Source organism: Phalacrocorax carbo, chromosome 1 (assembly GCF_963921805.1).
Source record: "Phalacrocorax carbo chromosome 1, bPhaCar2.1, whole genome shotgun sequence".
NCBI lineage: Eukaryota > Metazoa > Chordata > Aves > Suliformes > Phalacrocoracidae > Phalacrocorax > Phalacrocorax carbo.
The window spans coordinates 184,396,878-184,416,742 of NC_087513.1; the positions used below are offsets into that span (position 1 = coordinate 184,396,878).

General features: G+C 41.6%; 1 protein-coding gene across 5 annotated transcripts in view; it reads left to right on the plus strand.

Annotated features, from left to right (window-relative positions):
• Positions 1–4,027: 4,027 nt before the first annotated feature.
• AKAP11 (A-kinase anchoring protein 11) overlaps positions 4,028–19,865 on the plus strand; it is a 44,885-nt gene continuing 29,047 nt past the window's right edge. For 4 of the 5 annotated variants that reach the window (XM_064440812.1, XM_064440814.1, XM_064440815.1 and 1 more), the window contains exons 1-4: positions 4,028–4,163; positions 10,109–10,213; positions 15,346–15,462; positions 19,236–19,283. In XM_064440812.1, coding sequence (XP_064296882.1) covers positions 10,154–10,213; positions 15,346–15,462; positions 19,236–19,283 — 225 coding nt within the window. In that variant the 5' untranslated portion in view covers positions 4,028–4,163; positions 10,109–10,153. Of the gene's footprint in view, positions 4,164–10,108; positions 10,214–15,345; positions 15,463–18,316; positions 18,405–19,235; positions 19,284–19,865 lie in introns of those variants that run through there. The other variant, XM_064440816.1, reaches the window with a different exon arrangement.

The window sequence follows — 19,865 nt, forward strand, 5'->3', positions numbered from 1 at the left end:
TTATTACATTACAAGCTTTAGATTTTTTTTTTTTTTGAGAGGGAATAGTATCAGGCATGGCAGGTCCTTCCCAGCTTGCTGCAAGGGGATCGATGGAAAGGCTTACCCAGGTTTTGAGACAAGAGCTGCATGCTACGCCTCCTGTTAAAGGCAGGAATACAAAGACTATAAATTACCTATCTGCCTTTGAGAAGCAATCCATATTATATATCAGTGTGGTTTACTGGATGTAATTTAAAGTCTCGCCTGAACTTAATACAGCTTTAGTTATAGAGGGACATTTTTCAGTGGTAGTATCATAAAAAAAGAACCCACCGACACAATCACACAACGGTGTAGTTTTCATGGACAGAGGAAAAAAAATCTAAGGGGCAAGTAAGAAAATGGATGGAGAATGGCCATAAAGTCACCGACTAGTTCTTCATCTCCTTTTATAGAACTGGCATTCAGTACCTTAGGGGGATGACGTACAAGTCAGTCTGAGATAATCTTTCAACAAGTTGCTCCAAGCCAGTGATCCTGAAAATATCAAGCTTAAAAGACAGGTGCAGACAGTGACTCAGGATAGTTCCAGGGACATGGCTCTATTTCTGACAAAAAGATTCTAAAGATGCCTATTTTTGATACTGAAAGAGCAGGCAGAAACCAGTACAGGTGCACGACCCCAGCCAGGCAGCTTCACCTGATGCTGGCTCCTCTCACTGGGCCTGATCCTGGCCCCCACAGGCAGACTCTTGTCCCAGCCTGGCCTTGGCCTGTCCCTGTCCCCATGGAGGTGCCCGATGGCCTGGGCAGGGGCCATCCCCTGCCTGCCCTGTCCCCTGGCGTGGTGTAGCAGGACAGCCTCTGATGGGCCAGGCCCTGCCCTGAAAAATATAAAACTGAACAGGATGCAAAATACCAGAGCCCAGAAACTGATATTCTATTTCTTCATAATTAATATACATTTTAAGAAGTGTTGGTTGACCAGCCAAGTTTCCTGTGTTTTTACCTAGGCAGTGTTTAAATCAGTTGTAAAAAAAAAAAAACACTCATAAATCACTATTTCAAAGCTATCCCCGTTTTCATTATTGTATAAAAACATATTTTTGCTGACAAACAATGGCGTGCTGTGGGTTGTGTTTCATAGTTTCCTGATGAGGGTAAACCTTGATTTTTTCCAAGGTTTTGGCAGGGAGCCATAAGAACTCATTATTCTGAATAGTCTAAGGGGAATTATGAAACAAAGGGAATAAAAGGCTTGAATTTATTTTTAAAGCATGCTTTCTCATGTTTACGTTGCTTCCAGATCTATTTTGTTTTGGAAATTTTTTGCCTACTATAAGTCTTGATACATGAAAAACAACAAAACCCTTTTACAGAATTTTTCATTATCAAGATTTCCAAGCCCGGCTGGTCTCAGTGGGGACTGAGATGATGACTAACTTGAGTGGCATTTGATTCCATTATTCATTTACTTTCTCCCCATCCCATAGGGACCTGCAGTCCCCGGGAATATGAGAAACCTTTTATTTGTCCCACTTAGCTAACACTGTGACATACTTCAGAACCAGGAATTATAGAATATCCTGAGCTGGAAGGGACCCAGGAGGATCGTCAAGTCCAACTCCTGTCCCTGCACAGGACAACCCCAAATGCACACCATGTCTCTGAGAGCACTGTCCAAGTGCTTCTTGAATATCGCCAGGCTTGGTGCCATGACTGCCTCCCTGGGGAGCCTGTTCCAGTGCTCCACCACCCTCTGGGTGAAGAACCTCTTCCTAATATCCAACCTAAACCCCCCCTGGCACATCTTCATGCCACTCCCTCGGGTCCTGTCACTGGTCACCAGGGAGAAGAGATCAGCGCTGCCCCTCCTCCTCCCCTTGAGAGGAAGCTGCAGACCACGATGAGGTCTCCCCTCAGTCTCCTCTTCTTCAGGCTGAACAAACCAAGACTTCAGCCGCTCTTCATATGGCTTCCCCTCTAAACCTTTCACCAACTTCGTACCCTTCTATGGACACTCTCTAGTAGCTTTATATCCTTAATATACTGTGGTGCCCAAAACTGCACACAGCACTCGAGGTGAGGCCACACCAGCACAGAGCAGAGCGGGACAATCCCCTCCCTTGACTGGCTGCAATGCAGGGCTTGATGCACCCCAGGACACGGTTGGCCCTCTTGGCTGCCAGGGCAAACTGTTGGCTCATGTTCAACTTGAACATGAACAGGAACCTGGGAACCCCCAGGTCCCTCTCTGCAGAGCTGCTCTCCAGCCTCTCATTCCACAGCCTGTATGTACATCCAGGGTTGCCGTGCCCCAGGTGTAAAATCCAGCACTTGCCCTTGTAAAACTTCATGTGGTTGCTTATTGCCCAGCTCTCCAGTTTGTCCAGATCTCTCCTGAAAACTTCACTGAATCCTTCATTCCTTTTCTCTTCCTAGTCCGTGCATGGTTTGTGGGCTTTGTTGTACAGCTATTGTAGTTTATCTACCTGTTGGCAAAATGAGTAAGTGAACGCACATCCTGACTTCTGAAGTGTCTAAAATGATTACACAACCCAGAAACAGCCTATGATCAAGAGCTAAACAGAAATAAAAGCCACAGCTTAAGTGAAAACAGAAGCTAGGCAGAAGCAGGAATTATCCAGAAAAGTAATGGAGATCCAGTAGCAAAAATTCTCATACACTTTTTATAGGGCTCAGGTGGCACCCAGAAAAAAATGCAACTTATAAGGAAGTCAGGGTATTCTCTCACTGTTTGTCTGTCTCTGTAAAGTGGGCATGTTAGACTTTGAAATCCCCAGTGCTGAAAAAGCTACAAGGCTACCATCTTTTTATGATTTTTATTTCTTTTTTCCTTCCCTCCCCACTCCCCCAGTATACTAATTTTGAATTCTTGCTGAATTCAGCTTTGGGGGCTTTCTTTTCCGTCTTCCAGAAGCTGTTGCAACCACATGCTGCCTTGTCTACGTCTGTAGCCACAGCAGAACTCTGGTTCTGTTGTTCCTCCTCCTGAGGTTTGCTCTCATACACTGAGTGTCAGAAAGACCTGTCCAGATTCTGGAAGTCTCTCTTTTAGGAGCAGAGTTGTTAGCCAACAGTGTTAGACTATCCATTGCGTATCATTCAACACGCTTCCTCATTTGCGCCCTCACTGTTGTCTGGTTGCTGCCTGAAGGAGCTGCTGCTGGAACGGAGCAACGTTGGGAAGCTACATGAGGCTACCGTTTCCACACAAACAGAAAGAAATCTCAGGCCTCAACAGGACATAAACTCATACCTCCATTGTAACTTGCGAGGATTTGAAGATCAGTTGCACATTTGCTGGGATAAACAGCACACCTGATAATCTGGCAGCATTGAGTTTACAAAGGAGTGGGAAGGGAGGAACGGCGCAAGTGTTTCAGACAGGGCTTGACTGTCTTCTGTCTGTGCCTTGTCTGACTAAAACCAGACTCTAGCCTCTAACCCATCTACCCTGCTGAGCCAGCCCGCCAGCTGGAAAGCCAGCCTGGCAGGAGCAGCTTTCACGAGCAACCAGAATGCAGGCCCCCAGCCCAGCCTGCCCAGGCAGGAACGGCCCACCTCGCAGGCACGCTACCTCCCGGGGGCTTTGCAAAGGCTCCGACTACGGTGCCAAGCACGGCGAGGAGGGCCGAGCTCTGTGAACACCGCACCCGTGCCGCGGGGCAGCTCCTGGCCCCGGCTGCGGGTGCTCTTCGGTGGGGGTGCTGCAGCCGGAGCGGGCGCCGGGGCGGACCTGGCGGGTCGGGCGGGGTGTCCCCCCCTTCCCTCACGGCCAGGCAGGGAACGAGTCGGGCTTTGCTCCCGCGAGGGGAGACCGCGTAACCGCCACGGACAGCGCGCGCGACCCCCGCGGCAGTCGCGAATTGAAACAGGACCCGCGCGCAACCACCCCCCGCTCCCCCGCCCTTCCGGGGCGGCCTCCAATTCCCGCTAATGGGAGCGCGGCGGTGGGAAGCGTCGCGAGAGCGGAGGCGCGCGCCGGTGGGCGGGGCGGCGCGGCGAAGGGGGCGGGGCCGGGCGGTCTGCGGGGCGCTGCGCCGCGGCGGTGACGGGGACGGCGGGGCAGTGGGGTCGCTGCCTCCCTCCTTCCCTCCCTCCGCTGGCCGTGGCGGTGACATGGCAGCGGGTGCCGGGCGCTGAGGAGGCAGTGTCAGGTACGGGGCGCCCGGTGTGCCCGTCCCCTCCCCGCCGGGGGGTGCGAGGGGCCCGCCGCTCCCGGCCCGCGCGGGGCGGGGGGCAGCGCCGGGGGCGGGCTGGGCTCCCGCAGGTGGCCTGTTCCCGGGGGGGGGCCGGGGGGGAGGGGAGGGGTCAGGGCACCTCCGCCGCCCGTCCCCGCGGGGCTTCGCCCGGCCCGGGGGCAGCGCACCTCCTCGCGGGGCCTGCGGGGCCGCCGCCGCCACGCACCGGCACACACCTGAGGGGAGGGCGGTGGTGGGGGCTGGGGGCCGCCCTTGTACCGCAGCGGGGCCGGGGCGAGGCGAGGCGGGTAACGCGGCGCTTCAGCCCCGAGACCCGGGGAGGGGCAGTGCTCCAGCATCCCTCCCCCCCGCCCCCCTTCCCGGAGCGGCCTGCGCCCGAGGCCTGGCGGGGGGCGCCTCGGTGGGAAGTGCGGTGCCCCCCCGGCCGGGGTTGCCCGCAGTCGGGGCTGGAGGCTGGCTCGTCCTCTGGTCGCGGTTGATACGCGGATGCTCAGTAAGTTCGCGTTACCTCCGGCGTTGGTTGGCTTCTGGTTGATGCACACGGGTTAAATAAGTTCGCCCCGTTCTCAACATTTTGCTTTTTAAAAGTATCTCCTCCCCATCCTTCCCTCCCTCCCCACCTCCTCCTCCCGATTCCTTTCCTCCTCCCGATTCCTTTCCTCCTCCCGATTCCTTTCCTCCTCCCGATTCCTTTCCTCCTCCCGATTCCTTTCCTCCTCCCGATTCCTTTCCTCCTCCCGATTCCTTTCCTCCTCCCGATTCCTTTCCTCCTCCCGATTCCTTTCCTCCTCCCGATTCCTTTCCTCCCTGAAGGGAGAAGGAACAACGAGTATTACTCCTTTACTTTGTTGGCTCTGTTGGGGGGCTTTCTTTATTACGGTTGAAGTACCTTTCTCTGTTTTCCCCCAATATCCGAAGGGCGGGGAGGGGGGAGAAGCTACAAACTGTAGATCCGGTATTACAGCCTTCGTACTGAAGCCCTGAGGCATTACCAGAGTGAGACAGGGAGAGAAAAAAAGAAGTTCCGTTGTATCTGGGAAAGATCAGTGGTACTAAAATCAATAGTAACACAATACACTTAATTTATCCTCTCTCGGGAAGAGTCTTACGTTGCTTTGTGCTTGCAAGATTATTCCAGAATTGTGCAGTTAGCCTTCACTAATAGACACTGCCAATATTTAATTAATTTTTGAGATATTAAGTGTTTTTAAATAACGTTAGTCCTGTTTGTCCAGGGGAATTTCTCAGTCTGCAGGCAAGGTGATTTTTTTTTTTTGAGGCATGGTAATTGAATTATGCCGTCTTGGTTGATGCCTCTTAATTTCATATCCTTCTGGGATTCTTTAAAATCTGTTGGCAGTTGAAGAAATATAGTGGTGGAAAGTCTTACTGAGTGTGGAAAAATAATAAAATAGAGTATTCACTCTTTCTGTTTGGTATGATATAATCTAAAAAAAACCCAAACCAACCAACTGCCCCAAAAGTACCTCCTAAACAAGGTATTCTCTGTTGAAGTTTTCTCTAAGGGGAAGTAAGATCACTTGAGAAAATGCTACTGCTTAGACAATAATACCCTCCCAACTTAATTGGTGAGTTATGTTACGTACAGGAACTTAATTGAACAAACCACAAAATCCAGACTAATAGATATTTCTGGTATATTGAGTAATATTTTTTTTCCCAGGACGTATTTGAGAATCCCGACCCAGGACTGGGGTGAAGGTGGGGGTGATGACGTTTAGTGATGACCTAGGCAGAGAAAATGCAGGATTCTTTTGAAACTGGTGAAGCTTGGTATTCATGTCATGCTTCTGTGTGGCAAAAATACAACGTAAAACAAGTAGAATCAAACAAGAAGCAGCAGCTCCAACCTTCCATAACTGTCATTAATGCTGACCAATAATGATGTATTCCCCACGCGCCCCTACCCTCCCTTCCCCACTTCACTTAGTGTGGATGTGGCTGTGGTCAAGACAACTTGCCATTTCATAAATGGACTTTTTCAAGACTGCCAACCCAGTTAGTGAAAGTGATAAATCATTAGAAATGAGAAATAGAGAAGGATCTGATCGACCGTTCTGCCTGCTTGTCAGTGTAGGCTTGTTTAATTGGGTTTTCAATAGCAAAATGGGGAGATCATTTTTTTTATGAATTATATAGTCATATTCAAGCATTACAATTTTACAACAGTTCTTAGTTTACTAATATATGTACAACGTGTACAGAAGAAAATAAAGCCCAATTTGGTAACTGCCAGGCTAGCTTCTCTTGTCATGAGTTACAGAGCACAAGTCCTTTTAATAATTCATAATTGTCTGGATACCATATTCCACATGCTCCAAGTGGAAATCCTGTGAATTTAATAGTACTAGAATTTGTCAGCTCCTGCACTTGCTGTTGTAGATATTGATACTTCCTCACTTTTTTCATTGCTGCATCGGCCAAAGGTGTTGGTTTGCCTTCATATCATCCAGTGACATCCACAACCAGCGCTTGGGTATATTTCACTAAAACCAAGCCTGGTTTGTGTAATTCATTTTGTTCATCTTTTAGCAGCAGTGCTTGGAATACTACCCAGTCTTCCTTCTTTGCCTCCACACTTAGCACTTCACATAATTGATTGTTTTGCTAAGGTTACAGAAGAGTGTGTATTGTTATTTTTAAGGTATTTGTAAATTTCATATTTGGAGTGAATCATTCAAAGCTCAGTATTTGATTAAACCTGGCTTTTGCAAATCATCAGCAAAGTTCTTTTCGCTGCTTCAGGTCATTGTGTTGAAAAAAAAGTATTTTTTCTTTAAAAGATGTCTTTTTTAACAGTACTACAGCAAAAATGGTTTTTTGAAACATAATCATAGCTATACTGTTGTCATAATCTAGAATCTTTTATTGGAAATTTAATTATGAAGAACATATTACATATAGTTCATATTTATTGCCTATATGGTTCAAATTCCTCATGTCCTTGTAGGCCTTTAACATAGGCGCGTGCATGTATACGTATGCCCATATAGCTGTTTAAGAGGTTTACTCAGCACATTTGCACTTTACAGACAAAAGATAAATCTTGTTCCTTTCTGTCAGCTAGCGATTGTCAGTGTATGCTGACTTTTAATAAATTTAGTCATAGGGTACATTTATGCAAAGAGATTAAATCCATGGCAAAATTCCTGTTGGATTCCCCTAAACTGATTATTTAATTTTGTTCCTTATATATATTAAAACAAGTTTGGAAAAGCTAAATGCTTACTACATGGTCTAATGAGAAGGTTGTTCCTCAGCAAATCACCGGAAAAATGGATTTAAGGTGATCCAACTTGCCGGAAAGGTAGAGGTGAATGGAACTTAGTGTGGGTATTTCAGTTATTCACATGATCATTTTTTTTTCCTTTTTTTTTTTTTTTTGGGTGTCTGCTGGTAGTTATTCGGTAACAGGAAAGTTCCTCTTACATCTGATACTCTGATACTTCTGCCATTTATCCCTCCCTTTATTGCGTTTACAGTAGGAGGAAATTAAATTTAATATCCAAATACAATGTGCAGAAGTAAAAATAATTTTGAACGGTAAGGTTTTATTTATACAAGAAACAAGCTGTTTCCAGGCTGTTTTGTTTGTCTGTGCTTTCACTTCCTTTCCAGTTCATTTTCAAGTTTTGGTACTTCTTAGATGTTTGGACCATTGTTCTTTTGAAAATGGATTATAATTTTAGGTATTAAAAAGAAAACTTTCAGGTTTTGTTGCATTGTTGGAGAAGTGGGACCCTTCAGATTTCTCTGAAATGGGTGGTGGGGAGCTGAGACGCTGGAGGTGGTGGAGAGAACCTGTGCGATTCAAGTGCTGAAGGGCAGGGTGGTGGTTATGGTGGTGGGTTGGTAAACCAGGACAGTTTCTACCCAGCATCTTTCAGAATCTTTGGACTGTGATTTACAAGACCGTTGGTTTCCTGAGGTAGGTGACACCGCAGGTCGTTCTGTGTTGGTGCTCAGGTCCCCAGAGCTTACTCTCTGATGCCACAGGAAAATGCTTAACCTACTGCCTGAAGGCGGTGTAACTGTAGACTACTGTACCTGAGTAAATACTGCGGGACCCAGCATGGTTGTAGTGTCATCTCCTTGATTCTGCTGTGCCAGACTTTTGCTGGAAGGAACCATTGGTCCAAAAGTGTAGAACTCAATTACTTACTTGACCCTGTGTGGCGAGCCAACTTTTCCCATAGATGGCTCTTCTTAGGACAAAGATGTGCCTAAGGGTATTTCCCTGGTATGATTAAATTAACAGAGTGCTTTAGCTATTTAAGGTAGAGCAGTAGGGACAAGTGAGATGGGTTTCTTTTTCTTTCTTCATATTGTTTCATGGCTTTTTATTTTTTTCACACATGGGTCTCAACAGAAGCATTGTTATGTTCTTCAATCTCCCATCTGTAGAATTTTGCTATGATTTGAGTTTTGTATTTGTGTTTACTATATTTATATGTAATATCGGTAATCTGTCTAATGTGTACCTAGCTGCTTCATGTCATCGAAATTTTCCAAACTTCAGACATCCAGTTAAGAGAGATGCCATGCTCCAGAGATTGAAGTGTTGCAGCTTTTTACATAAGTAACTTTTTTTCCTAAGATTCCAGCAAGTTCATCTTTATAAAGGAAACCAGAAATTGAGGTGGAATGTGAATAGGTGTACCTAACAATCTCTTGTTACTGTATTTTTGAGGAGGTTTTACTTTTATAGGTGATAGGGAGAGGGAAGATGAAGACTACTTGACACCACTACATGTCTTCATACTGAAATATACTCAGGAACAAACCCATATAAAGATTTCTTCCCCATATGAAGGTTAAATATTTGCATGAGATGAGATTGAGAAAACTGAGCCGGTCATTTGTGCAAAGGAGACCTATAGTCTGTTGTCCTGGTGTTTATTTTTTGATTTTGCAGTCATTTTTCACATGCATTTGATCTTTACCTGGTTTATTTTGTATAGTCTAGGGGTTCTTTTTCCTGGCTAAATTGTGTGACCATGGGAAAAGATGAAGTATTAGAACTTCCATAAAACTTAAAAGCCCAGCACATGCTTTCTGTCATTATTAATACCCACCTGTTTGGGGGGATGTGGAGATGAATTAAACAAACTAGATAATTCTGTTTCTTTTCATTGCTGCTGATTAAACAGGGAAACTTCAAAAACTTGCGTTGATTTCATTGTTGTATCGGGTTTTGTTCTTGTTGGTAGAATTAGACTTAAGATCAATAAGGGTAGCTGACGAGCAGAAACTCTTCTGACCTGCTTTGGTGAAATCAGAGTGCTGGTAGATGCGTTTTTGGTCCCTTGTGTTTTGCCAGCAGAGACAGGACTGCCCCGAGCAGTGCCACAGAACAAGATTGTTGATACTTGTTAGCCTGAACAGGAGTCACGTGTGTTTGTTTTTAGTACTTAGAGTTGACAAAAACAAACAGGCCAGTTGGTGGAGTGGGTGAGTGGTACGTTTTCCTCTCGAGACTGTTGAAGGGTAGTTCCAGTGCATTGTATGGTACAGGAGTTTGCTGATAAACTTCACCGGAGTATCAGTGATAGTGAAACAATATTTAACATCATGTTCCTCTCTGCTCCCCTTCCCTCCCTTCCCCCCCCCACCATTGCAGCCTTGAAACCTCCTTAAAAATATGTTGGAACTAACTGTAAGGTGTGTGTGTGTTACATTTTGTCCATCCTTTTAAAAAACGTTAAGGCAGTGCTTTTTCAAAGGCAACAGTCAGTATGGATGGTGTGCTTTTTCTTCCTCAGTTTTAAAATGCTTTTTAATTGTTTTTATTGGTTCTCATTTTGTCTACTTGCATTTTCAAAATGTATACGAACTACATGGGGAAACATAAAATAATCCAGTATAAATGTTTTTCCTAGGTCTTTTTGAGGTGACTTCTTTCACTGAATACTAGGATTGGTAAAATGGATATGTACACCAGGGTGCAGGGCACTCGAATGAAACCAAGAATATCTGTGAAAAAGGTAATTATCTGTATTTTTAAAAAGAAAATTATTTCAGAGCTTTTTATCTTTATTGTGACAGTGTAGTAATGAACCAAGTGAACTGGTAGGTTTGGTTGGTGTTTTTGACTAGTTTTTTTTCCCCCCTTTGTGTGTTTTAATTTTGGTTGTCTGACATTTCAGGGAGGCATTTCTTCCTTTGCTTTATGCTTTGGCATATTTAGCATAGTTGAACTGGGAGACAGATAATTTAGGGAAGGGGTGCATGCTTTTGCCTTTGTTTTAAGGTGATACGAAATCACGATGTATTTTTTTGCTGAAATTTATGTTGTTTATTGGAGCATAACTTTTTTTTAAGCACAGATTTTTCAAGTTCATATGTAATAAATTAAAATATAAATATGTAGTGTTCATTAAAGACTGTTCTGTGAAGTCTGTGTTGGGCTTACTGTAATATCGTTATCTTTAGATCTTGGTTTCTTGACTAGCTTACCCTTGTGTTTACATGAACTTCTAGGAAGTGCTTTGGTGAAAAAGAAGATATGTCTAGCACTTATGAAAGATACTACGGTGGTTTTTTTCCCCCCAACAGTATTTATTTATTCTTTTAAATTTTGTCACTTTAGCTTGGAGAACATAAATACTGTTCCTCAATTTTTTTTTCAACTTCTATAAGCGTTTACTCAAATGAAAGTTGCAGTTTATCCTGAAGGAACAAATTCATTTATCCAATCATATTTCCCAAAGTAGTTGAATACAGGTTAGTATTTTTTTAGTTTTTTCCTCATTACTAATAAATTCTTTACTTGCAAGTGTGTGCAATGCATAAGAGGAGAAACTGAGCAAGGAAGTATCTTGTCACGTGAAAATTGCATTATTTTATTCCACAAGTAGATTTTGTTGTTTTAAGGAAACAGTGTCAGTGCTGCAGGTCCTGTAGAAATTGCTTGGAGGCAAAGGTAAGCGTTATGGGACTGCCAGGCAGGTAATCAGTTCCAGGTCCTGACATGGAATGTTAACCATCCTACATTAAGCAGTTTGTAATTATGGGTGATATTCTTTAAGACAGATGGTATAAAAACTTTAATTTTACTGGTTTACGAGAAATCTTCAGCTCAAGTACAGTTCTTTAACTACAGTCAAATCATTTTGCATTCTTAACATGAACTGGGTTTTAGGGGACTTTTTTAGTCTGCCCTTTATTTGGTTTTTTCTCTTCAATTAAAAAAAAAAACAAACCACAAACCAAAAAAATCCACAAACCAAACCAACTATTCCCTCCTAGGTTTTTAGACTTTGGGTGGAGAAACATCTTTCTAATAATGACAGTGACCAGTGATTCCTCACTGATTCTAATGGTTGCCTAAAATATTAGCTCCATCAATTGCCATTGAGCGTTCAGGACTGTGTGGTTCTAGGAAGGAACATGACTTCGACCCTTCTTGGGTGTCTTGCAGAATTCTGCATTTCCATACAGCCAGACTGCAGTGTTTTGATCTGTGGCTGCCTCCTCTTGATGTTTCCCTGTGGGGTGGCTACTTAGATTATAGTGCGGAACTTTCATTCTTTCTCACAAAGCCAGGCAGTAGGGTGGTCAGAATCATGCTATGTTTTATCTTCTGTTGATTCACAGCTCGCGGTCTGATTCACGTCCTTTTTCTAATACTTTGTAATACTTCACAGGAATTGTTGCAGTAGTAGCTCTTAAAAGTCAGCGCACGGTTGTGGTATGCACACTGAAAGCCTAATTTTCCATTTTTACAAAATGACTTCAAAATATTCGGTCTATTTAAATCTTACAGCACACAAAATCAGGAGGAGCTGTTTTGGTACTTAAGAGCAGAGTAAGCATGACTCTCTAGCACTGGACTTGATTTCTCTGTAGGTTGTGGCATCTTACATGTTTGTGGGTTGTTTAACAGATTAGAGAGCAGTTCTTTAAAACAGTTCATGAGACTGATTTAGAATTTCCTCCAGTGTACTGTGAAGGATCCATAGATAATGACTTCTTGATTTGCTGACCGCAGAGGGGACAACACAAAACTTTGAATTGCTCGTTTGAGCCAGAGGCATGATGAGGTTCAGGTCTGTCTTGCTCTGCACACATTTGAGGATATCTGTGTTTTTCCCCTAGTACGACTTAGTAAGTTTGAAATCTGTGCTCACTGTTGAAATAGTGTTTCTTGCCAGACTTGTGACTCGCAAATTTCTGTGAGGAAGGAGTATGCAGGCCTAGCAAGTGGTGCTTTATAGACAGCTTGGGGTTTTCTGCCCATGTGTTGATGTATATGGGAAATAGTTGTATTATTTATAAAAACAAATTACATCCTTTTGTTGAGGATAACTTCGTGTCGTTACCTAAACTGAGCTGATCCTCTTGGGAACTTGCTGTTTTTCAGTTTTTAATGTAGTTGTGTGTCTCCTAGACCGTGGTTGTGAGAGAGCTCGCTTTCATTGACTGTTGGATAGGAGGATTTCTCCGAAATTGAGTGCAGTCCTCTTCTGTCACTAGGACAATTTTGATAAGAATATGGAAAAGTTATTAAATATAGTCTCACAATTAATAAGAGGAGATTAAAGAAAACCAAAACCTGTTGTAATAGCTAAGAATCTTATGAATTCCAGGCTGAAGCTATTCACATCAACTGCATACCTGTTTGTTCATGGATGTCATTATTCTTCAGGTTAAATATTTTTTTTTTTTTCTTCCACTGGTAGTCACCCTTGTGATGCTTTTACAGTTGGTGATCTGTCCTCTGTTAGCCTTGGTTTTTGGAAACTGTATAAACTAAGGTTTTAGTCTACTTTTGTATGAAAGCCTCTGCATGCCAGCGATTATCCGTCATAGTCCTACTTTCTGTGCTTGTTGTGAGTTAATCTTCTTTTTACATGTGGATGATACTCTATATATACACAGATGTCCTTCTCAGTGACTGATGATGTCAGTTCTTTCGCTAAAGGATGCACACTAGGGTCATATTTGCTATTTTCAGTGCTGTATCATATTGACCATTCATTGCTACACCACAATTGAGAAGTCAGCTCAGGTCTTTTATTTCCCATCTTGTGAATTTGCAATTCTATTTTTAAAGCTCGCTTTTGTTTTTTAAGGACATAAGTTTCTTTTTTAAGGACATATTCTCACGTTGAGCAAGTTCTTCTTGTATGATATGCTGTTCTTCCTCTTGACTGATGACATCTGCTTACTTTGAATTATCACCAGATTTCATCTACATATTTACACCCCCACCCCCCCAAGATACATTTCCTTCAGTCTCAAGATAAATTTTGAATAAATTGATTACTGGGTTACTGACCTCCATCTACTATATCATCTGAACAACCCCTTTGATAGCTCCATTCAGGCAAATTCTTCTTTTCCAGAAACAGTTCTTATAGTAAACTCTGTCTTTTTGTGGTTTTGTTAACTCTTCATATATTGCAGTGTAAATAATCTGTGGAAGTCCAGATAGATGAGATCTTTTCTCTATGTCTATATTGTGCCTGTTGGTTTCCGTATTTTCATTCTTTCCATGTTCTGAACTCCTACATACATTAACATGATCTTAAACACATGCATTGCTTCCTTCCTCCTCCTTTTTAAAATATGGTTATTTTATCTCTTCAGTTATGCAGTGCCACCATCAGTGTGCTAGCAGACCTACAGATAGTTTTATATTTGGTTCTTCCAGACCTGGAGATTTTTCCAATTGTTATGTCTTTCTTCTTCTCCCACTTCAACTTCATATTCTCCAAAATCTTGAATTTTCCTTTGCCTCAACTATTGTAGCTCCTAAGACCATATTCCTGTTCGAGTTATCCATCCTGCCTTTTCTTTCACGATGTTAAGCTAGGGAAGAATACTTACTTGTCAATAAGGTGTATGTGGTAGTTTGTAGCCTTAGAAAACCTGACTGCTAGAGAATAATGATAAGCCCTTCTCAAACTGGATCACTGTTGGTCTGCAGAAAATTAGCAGGTCACATTGTATGGCTTTTTTTTAAAATTACTATTTTGAGTGCTGTGACTGATTAAGTTATTGTAGAAGCTGAAAATTAGGCATTTCAACATGCTTGCATGACTTCACAAATGATTTTTGTGTGAGATGAACAGCAGAACTCCTGGGGGAGAGTCTTTGAGCAATATTGGTATTGCAGCCACCTGTAAATCTGGAAGATGGAAGATGGAAAGGTGGAAATTAGACGAATACTTCATTAATTTATTTTGTATGTCCAATAACTGCCCTAAATGCATTTTAAAATAGTTCAGCTATTACTTTTCCACAGAAACTACTGTTTTGACTGCATTAATATCACTATCTTATCATTATCTTAGTTTTCTTATTAACCTTACCACTTGATAGAGAAGGTGACGCTTTTAAAATAAAAAAATGTTGTTAACTTCCTAAAAAAAAAAAAAGTGAGAGGATGTTTTCTTTTGTACAAGCTGAGTGAACCAGTTTTTGTTGTTCTGTCATCTTGTTTTATTTGACTTAAGATACCAGTGAAGATAATTCTTTTGTTCTGCTGCACTTTGTTACATTGGGAGAAATGATTAAATTCTTATGCCTTTTTTAGCCATCTGTGATTGCTTGCATGTCACCATAAGTATAAATAAAAGAAACATTACAAGACATAATTATATGGGTTTCAGTTACAGTTCTTCAAGGAACTGGGAAGGAAAACGTGTGTGGATTTTTCATGGTGTTTTTTGTTTGTTTTCTTCCCCACTCACTTTTGAAGCCACCTCCATTACTTTTCTTGGCTAAATTTGCTTTTCATCCTTTTTAAGGAAAAGCTGAAGAAAAAGTTCCATATAAAGGCTCCGATGCAAGAAATAGATGGGGCTTGGATTTCTTCTTGGATGCATGGGGTTTTTTCAAAGTTTGCATGATCTCACTTTTTTTTTTAATACAGAACAGTCAACTTCTTTTGGAATAAAAGGTTTGCTTGAAGGAGGCAGCTAATCCATTTCAATTCCATGTCCTGAAGTAAATTTAAGCTGGAAACCTGGTGGATTATATACAAAGTAACTTGAAACAGTACTTAGAGTAGGGAAACCTCTGGGTGGGGCAGGGGATAGATGGAGGGGCCCTGTATCCAAAACTGAAAATACATTTTCTTTGTCTCATATTTTTTTTCATTGTTTTTCAGACTTTTGGTGAAGGTGTACTGCACTCTATGAAGTCACTGCTACACAGCAGAAAAGAGTTATGCAATGTATCAGCAGATGAATGTCTAAATCAGGAAGAACAAGATAATTTCATTGAGGTTTGGCATAACCTTACCATTTATAGATGTTTTGTGGCTATGATAGAAAACGATTTAGCTTGTAGCAGTATGGGAAGTTGCAGGATGGTAAATGTGAACAATGCTCCAAGCTACTGCCCGTAAAAATCTGTACCACCTACTGTCATTCTTCAATTCAGTCACTGGAGTTATGAAAAGAGCTGTGACATTTCAAGATGACATTTCTCTATGTTGTAGGATTTGTGAAACTAAAAAAAGCGAAAACCTGTAGATAGATGATGTAAGAATAGTATGACTGGGTGTACTGGATTTCTGAGCACTCCTGTGATGCAGGTTGTATGGATGGGGTTCTAAGAAGGTAGCAGAACATTTTGATCCAGGTCAGAAGATAAGAGTTTAAGTGATCGCTCTTGTTTGCCCTGTGCTCAGTACTAAAAGCTCAAGCCTCAACATTGCAGATCTGGACTACTTTTACGTTAATACAGATGGGCCCAAAGCTGGACAAGACATGGAGAGAGGAGAGATAGACCTGGACAGAATGCAGGACTGTCTAGGTAAATCTCAAGCTGTGAGGAAGAATGACTAGAGCTGTTTAAGTTACAAGACTAACAGCAGCTTCTCTAAAGGGAAAAGAAAAAAGTAAGCAGCAATGTGTACCATGTATCTCATATTAATTGTTTCAGAAGACCACTAAGTAGTAGCTGACAGACCTGACAAGGAGCTTAGAGAAGGAGAGGATGACATGAACTGGCCAGGCAGAGGAGCTGAGACAGGGAGAAATGAAGCAAGAAAGACTCAGGAAGTGGTAGAGAAGACTGGTAATTGGATAAGGAGTAGCAGGAGGAAGGGAAGAGGCACATTGTGCAACCAGCAGAGATGAGTTAGGATTGCCTGGATAACACCAGGGTTTTTGGGACTGGCTGGATGGTGAGATTGTGACTGTATGAGATGTGTGGGGAGCAGACAAGAGGCTGAATTTGTGAAAGATGACGAGCTGTTGCAGATTAGAGGTAAGAGAGAAGAGTTAAGCAGTAGAGGACTGAGCAAAAGCTTGTCTCTGTCTGTTTGGACAGACCATGCTCTAGAATCTATGAAACCCCTCAAACATTGCCTCCCCCTGAACCCCACCCTTTTTTTCTTTTTCCCCATTCTTGTAGCAAATACTGGCAACATGTTTTATATGCCTGTAATGGTGGTCCCTATGGAGAAAGATAGCTGACTATATTTAGTTACTTCATTAGCTCAAGCAATTAGGAACCCTCTGGTTGAAATGCAAGAGGGTCAATATCCTGCTACAGAACAGGTATTTTTTTCTTACAAAAGTATAGTGAAAGACACCTATATGCAGAATAACGTTAAAAGAACATTATTAGGACTGCAAAGATAATTACTTAGACTTAGCAAAACCAGAATTTAGGTTTCCTGTACCATTTAAATTATTTTCCTCTGTACCCGTGGGTTATGATAACCTTAAAATACAGTGTCTCATCCACTATTTTTAGTTCAAAGGAAAGGCTTGTGTTACCAACTGTTGGCCTTTGTATCTCCCTGGCCTAGTCCCCAACAACTTTTCAACGGGTATACTAATTTCAGACACATTCAAGGTCTTAAAAGGTTATTATTTTTCTGTGAAAACTGGAGTTTGGGAACAATAAATACAAATCAGTGTTCTCACTGAGGTAAAAATAGGCAGACTCGGCAGTGGTCTCTGTCAGCAATCTGCTGGCCCATTGGTGTATACATGGACTCATTGGCCTTCATTTGTTGAAGGGCAGTACGCAGGAGTCATACCTATCTTGCACAATGAGTTATCCCATGGGAGGAGGAAAGAGTTGGAACCTTCTTGAGGAAGAGTAAAGAGCATGTAAGAAGACATCCATTAAAAAAAAAAAAATCAATCAAAAAAACCCCAACAGTGACAAGCCCTAAAGCTTCCCAAAATGTTCTTCAGAGAACTTTTTTTCCAAGTCCTTTAAATTGTTTGCTATTTTGCCTCTTCTGTGAAGTTCAGCTCATATTGTAGGTGCTGTAGAGATGAAAAGATGTAAAAGTTGAAAGGTATGTTGCAGGTATTGTGCAGATGAAAGATTTAGGAATTGATAAAAAGATATAGGCGTTAAAGGGTACGTTGCTCAAACAGGATTGTTTCATAGTTAACATGGTGAATATGGTGCTGGAGACCTGTAATTTGTCTGGAGCTATTTGGAATGCTACTGTGAAGTATTGTTTCATTTATAATTTTGTCATAACTGAAATAAGGGTAAGTCAATGTAAAAAGGAAGATCTTTTCTGGGGACACAGTAGCTTCCCAGCATGACATCCCCTGAAATAAACAAGTCAGCATTTTTTAATATGTTAGTATGATTTCAGTTTAAAAGAAAGGTGGGGTTGGTTTTTTTTTTGTCATACATTGAAAGAACATATTCAAAACTCAAATACAGTTCAAAACAGAATTGTTTTTCAGCCATTTTGTTTTCTAGATTTGTCTGTTTCATAGATTCTGTGTATGTGCAAGCAAGTAGCGTAATCAGTTACTATTAAGTGATTATAAACATAGTGATGTTCTTTACTGTTTTCAAACTTGAGAACCACCTGACAACCTTACAGTAACAGGGAGTAGCTGCTAGAAATTTAGTGTGAGCTGTGACTTCGATACATGAAATTGAGTCTATGCACAGTGCTCTGAAACAATTGAATCCAAGCCATATCAAACTTTAGCCCAAACATCAGTGGAAGTATTTAATCTTTGTGCTTTATTCCATATCTACAAAATGAAAGCAAAATTTATTTTCTTACAACCCTGTTTTGAAAATAAATGCCGTGGGATTATTTTTTTTACTTTGAGCATGCAGATACACTATTGATTTATTGTTAGGGAAATACTAATTGAGAACTGAGGAGATCTGATGTTTGAAACAGTAGCGGATGTAAAATATATCATGATCTGACACTGAAGAATGAAGGTAAGACAAAATACTGACTCCCTGCTCTGTTCATGTTGAATGGTACAAGACACCTGTAGACTGTAGACAGAAGCAAGGGAGAATATGTGATAAAATATCTCCCCTGTGCACAAGCAAAAAAATCTGAGGTAAAGCTGACATTTCTGACATATTCCAGGTTCCTGTCCCTGACAAGACCCTTCTTTAAATTATTTTTTAGGTTGAATAGTTTAATTCTTTTACTTCAGGCGTTTATCTACTGGATATTGCATGCAAACATGTGGTTTAAGTAATCTGTTGTGTTTTGGCCTTAGGCTAATGAATTTACATGGTAAACTGTATAATGTGTTGGCACTAGATGATCACTGAGGTCCCTTCCAACCTGTGATTATGCCCTCTTCAGTATATCTGAATATATCACAGTTAGTTAGCGTGGACAGATTTTAGACTGGAACTGTTTTATATGTGTCCATCTTGAAGCAAGGTCAGATGAGCACTGATCTTTGCAAAATTGTATTTATTTCAATCGATGTAATGAGACTTACACACGTTGCTCAATGTGTACCAGCCAATAGGCCACTAGAAAAATTTATGTGTAGTGGGTTTTAAATGTTGTATATGCTCTTTCGTTTGATCTGACCTTTCACAAGTCAAATAATGTAGCAGTACTAATCTTTATGTAAGACTATGTGCTACTGCTTGAGCAAGCTATGCTACCTTAAGGTATGGTTTTCATGGCAGTAGCATGAAGCTTTATGGTACAGCTTGATGAATTTTTAACTCTCTAAGTATCCGCAGATGACGAAAAAGTTATTTTCTGTACTTCAATACGTTAATGTATTTCTTTTACAGATTACATTTATAAGTTTTGCCGAAGAGGCGGGTACTGCTTATTTGCAGGTAAAGTATAAATCTATCTATATTGGAAAATAAAGTTCTTCAGTACAGGTGATTTCTTCTAGGTAGTACATATTTTTTTTAGATGGAGGCGTTTTGGTGCTCAAGAAATGAAATATGTATGCCTTGAGCACTTAAAACCTAAGTTTTAAATATCATTGAAAGGTTGAAAAATCATTTTAATATGATCATCAATGTTACATATGTATTTAAAATATAACCTGGGCCAGTCTTTGTATTGGAATGGTTTGAAATAGCTTGCTTAAATTGGGGGGGATTTGGGGAGGGGGGTTGGGGTGAGTGGGTGTTTTGTTTTGGGCTTTTTTGTTTAAAAACCTGTGTGTATCAGTATTCGGGTTTATAATCTTCTCCTTAGTAGAGTTGTGCTTATTAATATGGTGTGATTGTCATCTGCAAAGGTGAAATTTTACTGAATTGACTGTTAGCTGTGAATTGCTGGTGGGGGACCAGGAGTCAGTATTACGTTTATGCCTTAAGATATTATTCTGGAGAGTTAGATGATGAAACCTTATTTTAAAAGGGGAAGCGTAGCAAACTAGTGGGCCTGGGCCATGCCATTTTAAG